This window comes from Pseudonaja textilis, chromosome 1, assembly GCF_049901715.1.
Source record: "Pseudonaja textilis isolate UNSWEBS1 chromosome 1, rPseTex1.2, whole genome shotgun sequence".
Taxonomy (NCBI): domain Eukaryota; kingdom Metazoa; phylum Chordata; class Lepidosauria; order Squamata; family Elapidae; genus Pseudonaja; species Pseudonaja textilis.
Genome location: NC_141990.1, coordinates 64,947,227 through 64,960,227, shown reverse-complemented (window position 1 = coordinate 64,960,227; position 13,001 = coordinate 64,947,227). Strand labels below are relative to the sequence as shown.

Below are 13,001 nucleotides of genomic sequence, written 5' to 3'. Positions count from 1 at the left end.
AACACTTAATTTGATATACCATGTTTAAAGAGTATATTTATTTTGGTAAAAAATACTTTCCTAGATGATATGTTTACTGGAAATATTGTTGGAATGAGTAGTTGGAAATATTTTCTAACTACTGTATATTTTTGATATAATCAATGATTTATCTTCATTTTGCTACTAAAGACAGGTTAAATACATTAAAAATGAAATATAAGCTTCTATTCACCAAAAATGGAGAGATCTTTCTGGCCAAATGCCACTGTGTTTCAAAACATCTCTCAGTTCTCAGATTTTTCTTCTTATATGTATATCAATTATTTCAAAATAATTGACCAAATTCTTGTCATCATAGTCACAGGAAGAATCTCAACTGCCTGGAAAATTTAGTTTTCCTATATATTTTGGAATATTTGTTGCTTTTTTCAAGGATATTGTAGAAATTGCCAAGTGCCCAAAAGGCAATCACGTGATTTGGGGGGGCACCCACTGTTGGAACTTTAAATCCAGGTTAGAGGTAAAAACTTTTGGAGGGGGGGTCTGTTATAACTTTGGATGGTTGCTAAGAGATTGGTCATATTCAAGGACTATCTTTATGTATTGAAACTTATTCTGGTATCCATTTTTGCATTGTTCTGTTTTTATGGCACGCTTGAAAAAGCAACATCTTTTCTAAAATGTATTGGGATTGAATTTAAATTTTATTACTGACATTTATGATTCTTTCCTCCTTCTATTGTTCATGGTCACCTCTTCTTTCACTGTTAAATTCTAATCACTAAAGTCACTCTGAGCTATATTATTTTAAATAAAAGTTTAGTAAGATGTCATTTTATACAGTTATTAATTTATTTAAAAATAATTTACTTATTAATAAAAATAATGATTAAGTTAGCAAATTAAATTGGCACATTCTGACAGAATATGAACTTAGACCTACAAAATACATACCCACAAAATAAGTAGAATTAAGTGAAAAGTGCAGCTGCTTTGATGTTGAATTGAGACTTTTCTGTTTATTGTTTCCTGTTTTTTTATTTCCTCCTTTTCTTTCTTTGCCTGTGTTCCACTTTCTCAAGCCCAATGTATCTTTCTTCCTCATCATCTCATCTACAATTCTCACTTCTCAAAACCAGCTGGGCTGACAACAAAATGTGATCTTGAAATTCTAATATTAACTGCTGGCAATAAATATAGGGCCAATTTTAAATTTTATAGTGTTAAAAAATCATTTTTTGCTAACTACAATCCTGGTTTAAAATTTTTATTATATCTTGAATCTTAAGTAGAACTTTTATATTAATATTTCTTTTTCAGACGATTCACCAAAAGAGTATATGTATCATTGCCCAATGAAGAGGTATGTAGCTTACGGTGATATTTTTAAGTAAGAACGTCTCCTATTCAATTCTTGGATGCAGATTAATAACACAAAAACCAGTTTTTTCATTTTTAATTATAGAATGGATTCTTCTGTCACAAGGTCTAGTAGGATTTCTGTAGTGATGCTCTTTTCTTTTTCTTTTCTTTCTTTGCCTTTGTCATTTATTCCCCTTTGTTCATTTCCCTATTCTGTAAATTTTCTTTCTTAAGTTTGATTATTTTCCTATGAAGAAGCGACAATTTGAACCTAGATTGTAGCTGAAGAACAAATTACCATTAACATCAGAATTAACCTAAATGTGAATGGAAGTTTAATTGTCACTATATCAGTTCTGAGTATGCTTTATTTGTAAAAGGATTGCATAAAAAGGATTCATCTTTCTGTCTGCTTCAAGTTTACTTACTTAGCCCATGAGCTGTTCAGCACATCCAGAAGTGGGAGGTGCTTCAGTCTCTTCTGGAAAGGCTGGGCTTAAAACTCCGGGTCGCTCCTCCTCCTCCACAGGACACCTCCCCAGCATCCCCCAGTTTTAGCTCAGCCTTCGTGGTAAGAGGTTGTGCACTCCCTGACTGGAACGGTTTTCTGATTCACCTAGTCAAAATTCAGGTTTGCTCTTGGGTTAATTCGGCTTGTAAATTATTCCCCAATTAATTTGGCGATTTCAAGGCTTGTGGCTCTACTATCCCCCCGATCAGTTTGAGAGCAGTTCTTTGTGGCTGGTGGAGCCTGCCACTCCGCAGGCAGCCTGAGACGGCCGCTTCAGCAATTAGCTTATCTAATCCCCTGATCGTCTTATCTCTGCGATCTTGGCAGAGTGGTGGCAGCTGCGGCTCACTTCTCCTTGCCGTTTCGACTGACAGGATCATTTATCTGACAATTTAGAGAGTCAGCAGCAGCGGCTCGTTAAACTGCTCGGGCAATTAACACCGGAGATTCTGCCTTCCCGCCATTTTAAACGGCTGGCTTCAAGTTCACGCCTAAATATCACAGGCGCCATTCCCCACTGGTTTCCCTTCTTGGGGACCGGGGCAGGTACCTTCCCATTCCACTTCCCTGGCATTATTTCTCTTTTATGTTGCTGGCATGGGAGAAGCAGGCTAGTCCTTAAACAGGATTTTTTTTCTTTTTGCAATTGCTTTTGGATCATTACATTGGAGTGAAGTGCCATTTCAAATAGCGGGACATTTTTGACAAGAAAGGATCCATCCAGGCCCTGTATAGCTGGTTTCCCTTGTTGGGGACCAGGGATCCAGAATATTTCTTGCTTGGAGTGCTTGGGGGTTCCCCTTGTTGGGGACCCTTAGATACTGTTTCCCATATACACAGTTTTACATGTAGATATAGGCACATGTATGTGTGTGTGTGTGTGTGTGTGTGTGTATGTATATGTATATATGTGTGTGTATATAGATAGATAGATATAGACTTACACTCCTGGAGAAGCGTTCTACTTTCATCCACAGGGGTAGGCATCACCCCTAAGTACAAATAATAATAATAATAATAATAATAATAATAATAATAATAATAAAAAATAAAATATTATATATAATATATAATATATAATAAATAATAATAATATTTTTTTAAAAAAAATTAAAGTTAGAGGCATGAGAATCAGTCCTCCACAATGGAAGGTGGCAATGTCTTCTGCTCCAAGACAAATAAGTCCCGAGATAAGTCAGTGGGCCCCCAAAAGGCCTCTAAGGCAGAGGATAAGGATGCCCATAGACGGCACCAAGCCTTGGAAAGGCAGTTGCAGAAACGGGCCAGGGAGGTGGACAAGATGGCTATGACACAACAATCGGATCAGGGCCCAAATACATTGTTGGGGCCCTTGGACTTATCCACCCAGCCCAGACAGGGTATTTCTGGACAGCCTCTCATAGGTATATCTCCTCCAATGAGCACTGCCTGGTGAATCCCAGAGGCAACCTTCACCCCTATGGCCGCTGGTTTAAGACAGGAGGAGGGATTACCTGAGACTATTCCCATCTAAATGAGGCTCATGGGAGAAAGGGCGTTGGCACTTACCTGATATGCCCACTCTGTGAGCTGTGAAGAGCATCCAGCCCCACCCATTTCTTTCCATCTGGTGGGGTTCCGTTCCGGTCAGGGATCTAGATTAGGTGATGAGTTCCGGACTTTGGCACTCAGTCTTCGCAAAACTGGGGGGCGCTGGGGAGGTGTCCCGTGGAGGAGGAGAAGCGTCCTGGAGTTTTAAGCCCAGCCTTTCCAGAAGAGACTGAAGCACCTCCCACTTCTGGATGCTCTTCACAGCTCACAGAAAATGGGCGTATCAGGTAAGTACAAATGCCCTTTTTCATATATCTGGAAATGTAAGCTTTCACTTTTATGTGAAAGAAAACTTTCAAGCAACAAGCAAGTTTAAATACTATATTTGCATGAGTGCCAAGCCAAATATGGTGCTTGCCATGGGATATCTGTTTAACCCCACAATGTACTAGACAGCAAATTAAAGCCAGTTATGTTGTTCATTGCCTTCCGTATCAGTCCCAAACAGATTTCACATATTTAATGAATGTGTCAAAATATGTGAGAAGCCAGGATAATCTGATTGGAACTGATATTATAGATTGCATAGAAGAATGCTGAACTCTTACAATTTGCTTGTGTTTCTGTTAAGCTTTTAGCATTTTACTAATATATAATAGCAAGACATAGAAGCAAAAAGACATTTTTAAGATGTAGCTTCACTTCCACCCCATATAATTTCAAACTTAATCCTATGTTTTGTCTTTGCAAAGTCAAAACCATTCTGCACAATTTTCAGATGTTTAGCGCCTTTGCTTGATTATTTAACCAGAGGTGAGATTGCAAACAGAGAATGTTATATTTTGCAGACTCGACTGCTTTTACTAAAAAATCTCTTGAGCAAACAAGGAAATCCATTAACCCAAAAGGAATTGGCACAGTTAGCTAGGTGAGTAAATTCTAACTTACTGCTAAATCTAGGTGGACTTTGCATAGTGCCTAGTGATATTTGCAGCTGTTGCTCATAAGAAGAAATGCTAAATATAAATGGCTCTGAGTAATGGCAAAGCTATGTTTCTCTTCCTCACTGTTTATAAAGAAAAGATATCAGCACTTCATCTCTCATCAAGTATAGTATGCTGATTTCTTAAATGATAAGACTACAATTTAATATCATTAATATTAGAACATTAAATATTGAAACTTCTGAACTATGGACCTAATGGTTTTATCCAAAATGTCCGAACTCTGTTTTATTCGTACTGCACTGCTTTACAATAAAGAATATAACACAGTAAACTTTATTAGCTTTCTGCAAAGAATATAAATTTTTGAAATTGTGTTCTCTTCTAAAGAATGACAGATGGATATTCAGGTAGTGACTTAACAGCATTGGCAAAAGATGCAGCGTTGGGCCCTATACGAGGTAAGCACAATTAACTTTGAATTAAATGCATCTGGAAGGTGGCTCTAAAAAGTGCTCAGATATGTGTCTTTGGTTAAGCTATGATCCAAATAAATAGTTTAGTTTGCTCAAGTCCTTGCTATAGCTAGTAGCATTTTAAAAATAATTTAAATAATCAGAATTAACTAGCTAACATTGGTTGCACTTTGTAAATTAGATAGATGCATGCATGCATATATACATTGGTACACATACACATATCCAATGTTCATCAGGAATTTAGTTTAGCACAGAGACAGCATATTACAGAATTTGCAACCAGTCCAGTAAGGACAGCAAATGGTAAAATGTAATCAAAATAAACATTGAAACTTATAGTCATTTTTAAAAAAAGGGTAAAGGTTTCCCCTTTCCAGTCATGTCTGACACTAGGGATGAGCCAGCAAATGCGGTGAGAAGTGGTACCTATTTATTCGTATTTGCATCTTTCAAACGTCTAGATGGATAGGAGCTGAGGCAATTAATGTGATAGTAATGTAAAAGGAATAACATTAAAGTGAAGTTTAAAAAGCTGCAGTAACTAAAATGATAAAAAGATTGAGTATAAAAAGACAAGGTACAGGATTAAACAAATTTAGCGTATCAGATTGTTAAATCTAAAATAGTTGCAATATTTTCTTTTTGTTTTATAATACATAATATTAGCAAGTATCTGTAGTCCTCTTTGGATCTACAGGAATGAATCAGAATTTTAAAATATTTGAAGAAATATTTAACTTTTTTTTCTTGTTTTGGGTTTTTTTTTAAATGGGAGTGAGAGTGAAAAGTTTTGGGAAGCAAATTCCTCCTTCTTCAACTTATAAAAGCTCCCCAAATCTTTGAAAGCCTAATACAGATAGACGTTGACTTACAACCATTTGTTTAGTGACCATTTGAAGTTACAATGGCAATGAAAAAAGTGTCTTGTGACCAGTTTCCACTTACGACTGTTGCAGCATTCCCATGATCATGTGATCATGACCTGCCTAGAGCCTTATGATCTTCAAGATGAAGAAACATGTACTTAAGCATTTGGTTTAAACCAGCTTTATTGCCAGAATTCAGAGTTGTCTTACTTCAAATATAAAGCTTTCTGGTAGGATGCATTGATTTGAAACTAATTAATTGTGTTTCTTTTAATTTACAGAATTAAAACCTGAGCAGGTGAAGAACATGTCTGCTAGTGAGGTATGTGCTTTGCTGACAATTCATTCATTTTTAATCTTTTGTATTTATTGTTTTCAGAGTACAATTGAAAATTCAAAATCATAAGGATTATTTGGATACTCTTGAGAGTAAACACATTCATTTAATTTACAAAAGTACTAAGTTGTCAAGTTGGTCTGTGTAGCATAAAAAAAATCCAATACTACTAAAAGGCAACCAAATACCCCAAAATATGTCATAGAAATAATTCCTCTAAGACTAAATAGATAATTAATAACCATAATTTTATATTTGAGAACACAAATGCAACCAAAATATGCAACACTTTAGAAAGAAGTCTAGATATATAAACATTTATGTAGTATTGTAGTGTAAAAATTACCATTCCATGAATACAACATAGATTTTTTTATTCCATCCTGTGACCTTTAGTAGAGTCTGGCTAGTTCTAAGTTTCCTCAGCTCAATGTTGAAACTTCTCCCTTTCCTATTACGGCACCGTGTTAGTAGATTCTTTGTCCTTTAAATTTTTAGACAGATTAAGAATGCACAGACTGAAATAGGGCGATCAGAGATCAGAGTATGTTGTTGCCTTAAGCACTTTGTATTTTAAGTCATTTTAGCAGGCTAGAAATAGGGGGAAATGGTCTGAAATGATTTGCTGAAATTGATTCACATACTTTAGTGCCATCTAGTGGAATCAACATAGTAATACTTATCCAAGTTGAATTATTGTACTTTTGGTCTGCTCCTCCATGCTGGTAGTCCCATGCTAATATTTTTTTGAAAACATAATGGTTTAATAAACAAATTTTAAACCCAATAATATGTGATACTCAAGGCAACTTATTTTTTTCTTTCCTTTTAGATGAGGAATATTCGCCTGTCGGATTTCAACGAGTCTTTGAAAAAAATAAAATGCAGCCTTAGCCCTCAAACCCTAGAAGCTTACATTCGCTGGAACAAAGCCTTTGGAGACACTACAGTGTGATCAAAGAACTTTATCAAACAAGGGGAGATTGTTGTCAGCAAGGGACAGCTGATTCAAACTAATGCTGATTGTTTGCAAGACATCAGCAGTATCTGCACTAAAAGGCAAGACTGATTTGTAATAGTTGATGATAAGCTCCCAAAATTTAATACTAGGATTTATACCCAACAAACTATGAGAGCACAGTAAAACGGGGAAGAGAATTCTACCAAATGAATGATGGGAAAAATATACTTTGTGTCCTTTTTTTGGTATTTTCTAAAAGTTGCTCATTATATTTACTTTTGTTGTGTTTTTCTTAATCACTAAGCCTTGTTTCAGTTTCTTGTGTATGGATAATGTGCCAAATTAAACATAAACCCATATGCCTAAGAATATTATTTTGAAAAATCCACAATATGTAGTCTGTTTTTTCTCTTTGTGAAGTCCCACAGTCAATATAGTAGTACAACAAATTGGTATGCCAAATTGGTTAAAGTTATCAATTTTTCCCTGCAGGAGTTTTCCAGTACATTTATAAATATCCATAGTAATATCTTGTTTTTGAATCATAGTCCAAATGTGAAATAATATTAATTTAAATCAACGACAGATTTTTCCTTCAGTGCTAGTTTTTGTGACCACAATGACCAAGAGCCAAGGAATTTTCCATTCTGGTGATTTTCTAAGATATGCAAGTGATCATAGCTGTAATTACTTGTTTAATTGGCCTTCTATATCCACATGCATTTCAGTTTATAGTTATACAACCATTTTTAAAAAATTTTTTATTAAATGACTTGTAATATAATGGACTTTTAATATTAAAGGAACAGATGGGTTTACTTCTCTGTCTAATATGATTGGTGTTTACAAAATGAATAATTTATTCAATTGTATGTTTGCTATAATAGAAAGGGTATGAATTAGATACATGAGTAAAGACTAATTCATTTTTTACAATTTAGTAGTTGTGCAAAAAGGATAGAAAAACAGGGACAGAAGAGTAACATTTCTGTTAAAATGTTATCATTGGTCTTTGAAAGGTACTTTTGAACTTGAAGCAGGATTTTATGAACTTTATTTAAATTTTATTTGATAATACATACTATTTGCAAATCAACAATACTCCTAATCTTAAATTAAGGTTTTCTCATTTCTAGAGATCTCTTCAGTTGCTATCTTATAGAAGAAATTATGCCTTATGTGCAAAGGGAAATCTAAAAAAATAATATATTGTTCAATTAACAGCTGTTACTAAATCTTTGTATGAGTTATTAAACCATCACAGGTTTATTTAAAACGCACTAAAAGTATATTACTTGGCTCTTACAGCTTGATTAAACATGGCAAGTATTTTAATATCTAAAACTGATAGTACATTAATTGTGATTTATCTTTCTTTGACAATTCAGAAAACTAGGTTGCATACTATTGTGGATACTCTTTAATATACTTCTCTCTTTTCTTCCAATTTTCTTACACGTAAAGTGTGTGTGTGGGTATGTACAGATGTATGTCTCCAACTTCAACAAATATTTGTAAGATGTACCTATTATGGAATAAATTTAAAGTCTCTTTTCCTGTTTTATCTTTGAAATAATTTCAAGACCATATTGATGCATCTGAATACAGAAATACTGCATAGCATAAACATTCTTGCTAAAGGTAAACGGTAAATATGTTTGTTACACCATAAAGGACATTTCTGAAAGACTGATGACACTAGCTACTCCTGTACATTTCAACTCTTTATACTGGTACAGTATACAATAAAGTCATTATACAGTCTTATTTAAAGTTGTATTAGTTTTAATCCCTGAACAAATTATACTTGCCTAAAGCTGCCTGATCACTTAACTCTTCATTCTAAAATTGGATAATCTAATCCAAGGACATTGAACATTTTATTTGTTCCCCTAATGTAGTAAACCTTGTGCTTGTCTGAAGTCTCAATTAAAATTTTCAGACTTGTCATTTTAAATCTACAAATACACCAGACTTCAAAAACCTAATAATCAAAATTACTGTCTATAGAGATTCTCAATCATCTAGGTCACAGTCGTCCAAAGAGTGGTTTTTTGAAAAAGCAATGGGACTTTTTTTTTTCTTTGAAAATGTTTCACTTCTTATCCAAGGCTTTAAGTAAAGGCTGCAGTAATCTGCCTTATTTTAATTTAAGGGCTAAATATTTCTGAATTATGCTTGCAATCAAATCTGATTAATTAAAGCAAAAATTTACTCAGGCAAGAATTATTTTTATCCTATTTGAATCAGAATTACTAGGTGATTTAGATATATAAAAATAGAATTAAAACTACCAAGTCAATTGGCTTAATTCTTTTTTAAGAAAGTGTTAGGAATATTTCAGATGCTTGCTTGAACGGATTCTAGAGATCCTAGTGTATTCTCTGTATTATAGCTTAATGATAAGAATTCAAATGGTTGAATTTTGAATACAAATGATTGAATTTTTAGCTTCATATATATTATCTTTGAGGGAGTGCTACCTTTCTTGTTAAGCATTTTGGGAGGGGGAACATCTGAAGTCTCAGTTATGTATAAGTATTTAGCAAATTTTGAAATATGGTAGGACACTACAGACTGTTTGCTTTTATGCAATAAATGTTGCTTTAAAATAAAGGTAACACTTAATACATTTTCATTCAAGCCATAATCCAGCAATGATTGTAATCATGTCCGTATTTCAATTCTCTTTAATAGAAATACGCGTGAGAAACATAGTTATTTGTCTCATATCACTTTAATAATACTTCTGTTTTTTCTAGAAAATAGTATACTAGGCTCCTCCAGTTTTTTTAATGTGCTAGCATTAGTGAGAACCCGATGAAGGCTCCAAATTCATTCCAAGATGGATGTAGGATTTATTTATTCATTGAGTAGCATAAACTGTTACTATGTCTGTTTTCAGTTATCAAGCAACCACCATAATCTACCCCATAGCAGTTGGATTTTTAACTGATGTTTGTTTACTGTATCATCTGGGCTCTTCTGTAACACATCTTGGATGTCCAGTGAACAGACATCCTAGACAATTTAAAATTGTTTTCAGATTCTTCTAAAAAAAGCTTTATGCTATTTATATGGGGAAAACACGGGAAAGCATTCCTATCCATACATACAAGTTCCTAAGAGGCATCTGTTACCTTTTCTGTATAGAATGTTCTTCTCAATTAGTTATCTCATTTAATAAAAACTTGATATGTAAATATGTTAATTTTAAATCAAAGGTGCTACTAAAATTAGGATTTTTTTATTGAACAGATTTTCAGCTATGAAGAGACAACTTTGAACTCATTTTGAGAAAGTTCTCATATTCTAGCTGTTGAAATTAGGTATCACAATATGAAATATTAGGAAAACAATGTGTATAAATATGAAAAATGTTCATGTAGAATTAGACTGACAAACTTATTTGTTGCAGTTTGTCTTAAAACTCAGTTTTATTCCATGTTGAGTTCCTGACTCATGACTTGCAAATCTCTTGCCTACAGTATTACTTTTTGCTGTTAATTTTTCTCATATCATAAGATAATGACTGTTGTGGGATATTTCCATTTGATATCTTTGAAATAAGACTAGAAATTAACTATTTAAATTCTAATTTACTGTGTTGAAACAGACAATTTCCTCTGTTGTTATTTTCTAAATAAAAATGTGGAAACAGTAATTTGAGTATTCAATATTTTTAAGTATGTTAAAATGGATTGTGAGATATTGGTTACATTCTTTTTATATTACTCTCGAAACAAATATGAAATATACCTCTACCTTGATATCTTAATTATCCTATAAATTATTCCACAAAACAACTTTCACAATAATATATTTTTGCACAGCTATTACTTGGTGCATCAGAATATTAGCCATTAGTTCTGTAACAGCAAAAAAAATATAAAAGAAAATATTTGTACTATATAGTTAAAATACAAATAAAAAGTTTTCAGAAAAAGCTGTTTGCAGTTGGCTTTCTGTGCTGGTTGGGCACTCTTATTTGGATAGTCAGATTGAGAATACTATATAAAAAGAAAAGTAAACCTTCCTGCTTTTAAGAACTAGGAAAACCAGCTGTTAAATGTTTGAAAGTAAATCCTATTGAAGGACAGATTAGCATCATTCACAAACAATATTACACAGTCCGTTTATACAAAACAAGGTTGAAATGGTATGCTTTAAAATGTGTCTTGAATACTTTTCAAAGGCTTGCAAATAGAGGTGTTTTCATTCAAAAGGTTCCTAGCACTAATAATCAGAAGTCATTTAAGTCTACATTTTGTTCATCTGATGCACAATCTCACCTAATACTGAATTATAGGGCTGGAAGGGACCTTGGAAATCTAGTCCAACCCCCTGCTCAAAGCAGAAGTCTTTATACCATACCGAACAAGTAACAGTCCAGTGTTTTCTTGAAACCCCCGGGAGGCATGCTGTTCCATTAATCAATCATTCTCACTGCCAGGAAATTCCTTATTTCTAGCTTGTATGCTTTGATGTTCCATTAAAATACGGTCAACTGGTTTGTGACTTGGGACACAAAACAGTCATTTTTCATCTTGTATTTTATGACTAGCTAACTGCAGCTTCTTGAAAGCTGCGAGCCAGATCTGTGACTGACTGCACTGCACCTGGCATTTAACGGGAAGAAAAGTTGATTCCTTCCTTGATGCCCTCCAATTATGCTGAACTACAGTTCCTTAGAATTCCCAGGGAGCTGGCTGGAAATTATAGGACCTGAAATCCAACACATATACCTTGTTGATGATCCAAACTGTCAAGGATCTTGGAGTTCTCATCTCTAATGATCTAAGTGCTAGAGCCCACTGTAACTACATAGCCAAGAAGGCATTAAGAGTTGTTAACCTAATCCTAAGTAGCTTTTTCTCTGGTAATATCACACTACTAACAAGAGCATACAAAACATTTGCTAGACCAATACTTGAATACAGCTCATCAGTCTGGAACCCGTATTACGTATCTAATATTAACACAGTTGAGAAAGTCCAGAAATATTTCACAAGAAGAGTTCTCCATTCCTCTACTCGTTGCAGAATACCTTATGCCACCAAGACTTGAGATTCTAGACCTAGAAAACCTAGAACTACGACACCTTCGATCCGATCTAAGTATAGTATATAAAATCATACATTGCAATGCCCTACCTGTCAATGAATACTTCAGCTTCAACCATAACAACACAAGAGCACACAATAGATACAAACTCAAGGTAAACCATACCAAACTTGATTGCAGGAAATACGACTTCAGCAACAGAGTGGTCAATGTCTGGAATACTCTACCTGACTCTGTGGTTTCTTTCCCAAAGCCCCAAAACTTTAACCTTAGACTGTCTACTATTGACCTCACCCCTTTCCTAAGAGGTCTGTTGGGGCGTGCATAAGCACACCAATGTGCCTACCGTCCCTGTCTTATTGTTTCTTTTTTTATTTTTCTTATATGTATCCATTTCATGTATCCATAACTATGTTTATACTTATACCTGTTATCTTATAATTGCTTGACAAAATACATAAATAAACAAACAAACATGGAGCGAGCTGGGTTGTGTGAGGAATTCTATCGTAGGGGTCTCCAACCTTGGCAATTTGAAGACTTATGGACTTCAACTCCCAGAATCCCTTAGTCAACAAAGCTGGCTGAGGAATTCTGGGAGTCGAAGTCCACAAGTATTCAAGTTGGCAAGGTTGGAGACCCCTACTCTAGAGAGTACTTAGAGGGACTCCGGCCCTTCAAACTCACAGAATTCCTGAGCCAGCCGTTCAAAGCGGCACAGTTCCTCATCTCTGACTTAGATGCCAATTGTGCCCACCGCTCTAATATTTCTAATTGCATTTCCACCGTTGCTAGAGGGCATTCTTGTCACTGTTATCGGACCATATCCCGAAATAACGAGTTTGCCCCCATCGAGAAATGATCCCATTTAAATTTTGTTGGTGATCGCGTGCACTTTTGCAAGGCGACGAAACACCGGCAAAGGCGAACCTCCCGCTCTGCCTCGATTGGGGGCGAGGGAGGAA

General features: G+C 34.7%; 1 protein-coding gene across 4 annotated transcripts in view; it reads left to right on the top strand.

The window, feature by feature from the left end:
- SPAST (spastin) overlaps positions 1-8,527 on the top strand; it is a 40,682-nt gene extending 32,155 nt beyond the window's left edge. For all 4 annotated transcript variants that reach the window (XM_026695458.2, XM_026695456.2, XM_026695457.2 and 1 more), the window contains 5 exons: positions 1,303-1,345; positions 4,234-4,313; positions 4,720-4,790; positions 5,956-5,996; positions 6,844-8,527. In XM_026695458.2, coding sequence (XP_026551243.1) covers positions 1,303-1,345; positions 4,234-4,313; positions 4,720-4,790; positions 5,956-5,996; positions 6,844-6,966 — 358 coding nt within the window. In that variant the 3' untranslated portion in view covers positions 6,967-8,527. The remainder of the gene's footprint in view (positions 1-1,302; positions 1,346-4,233; positions 4,314-4,719; positions 4,791-5,955; positions 5,997-6,843) is intronic.
- Positions 8,528-13,001: the final 4,474 nt, after the last annotated feature.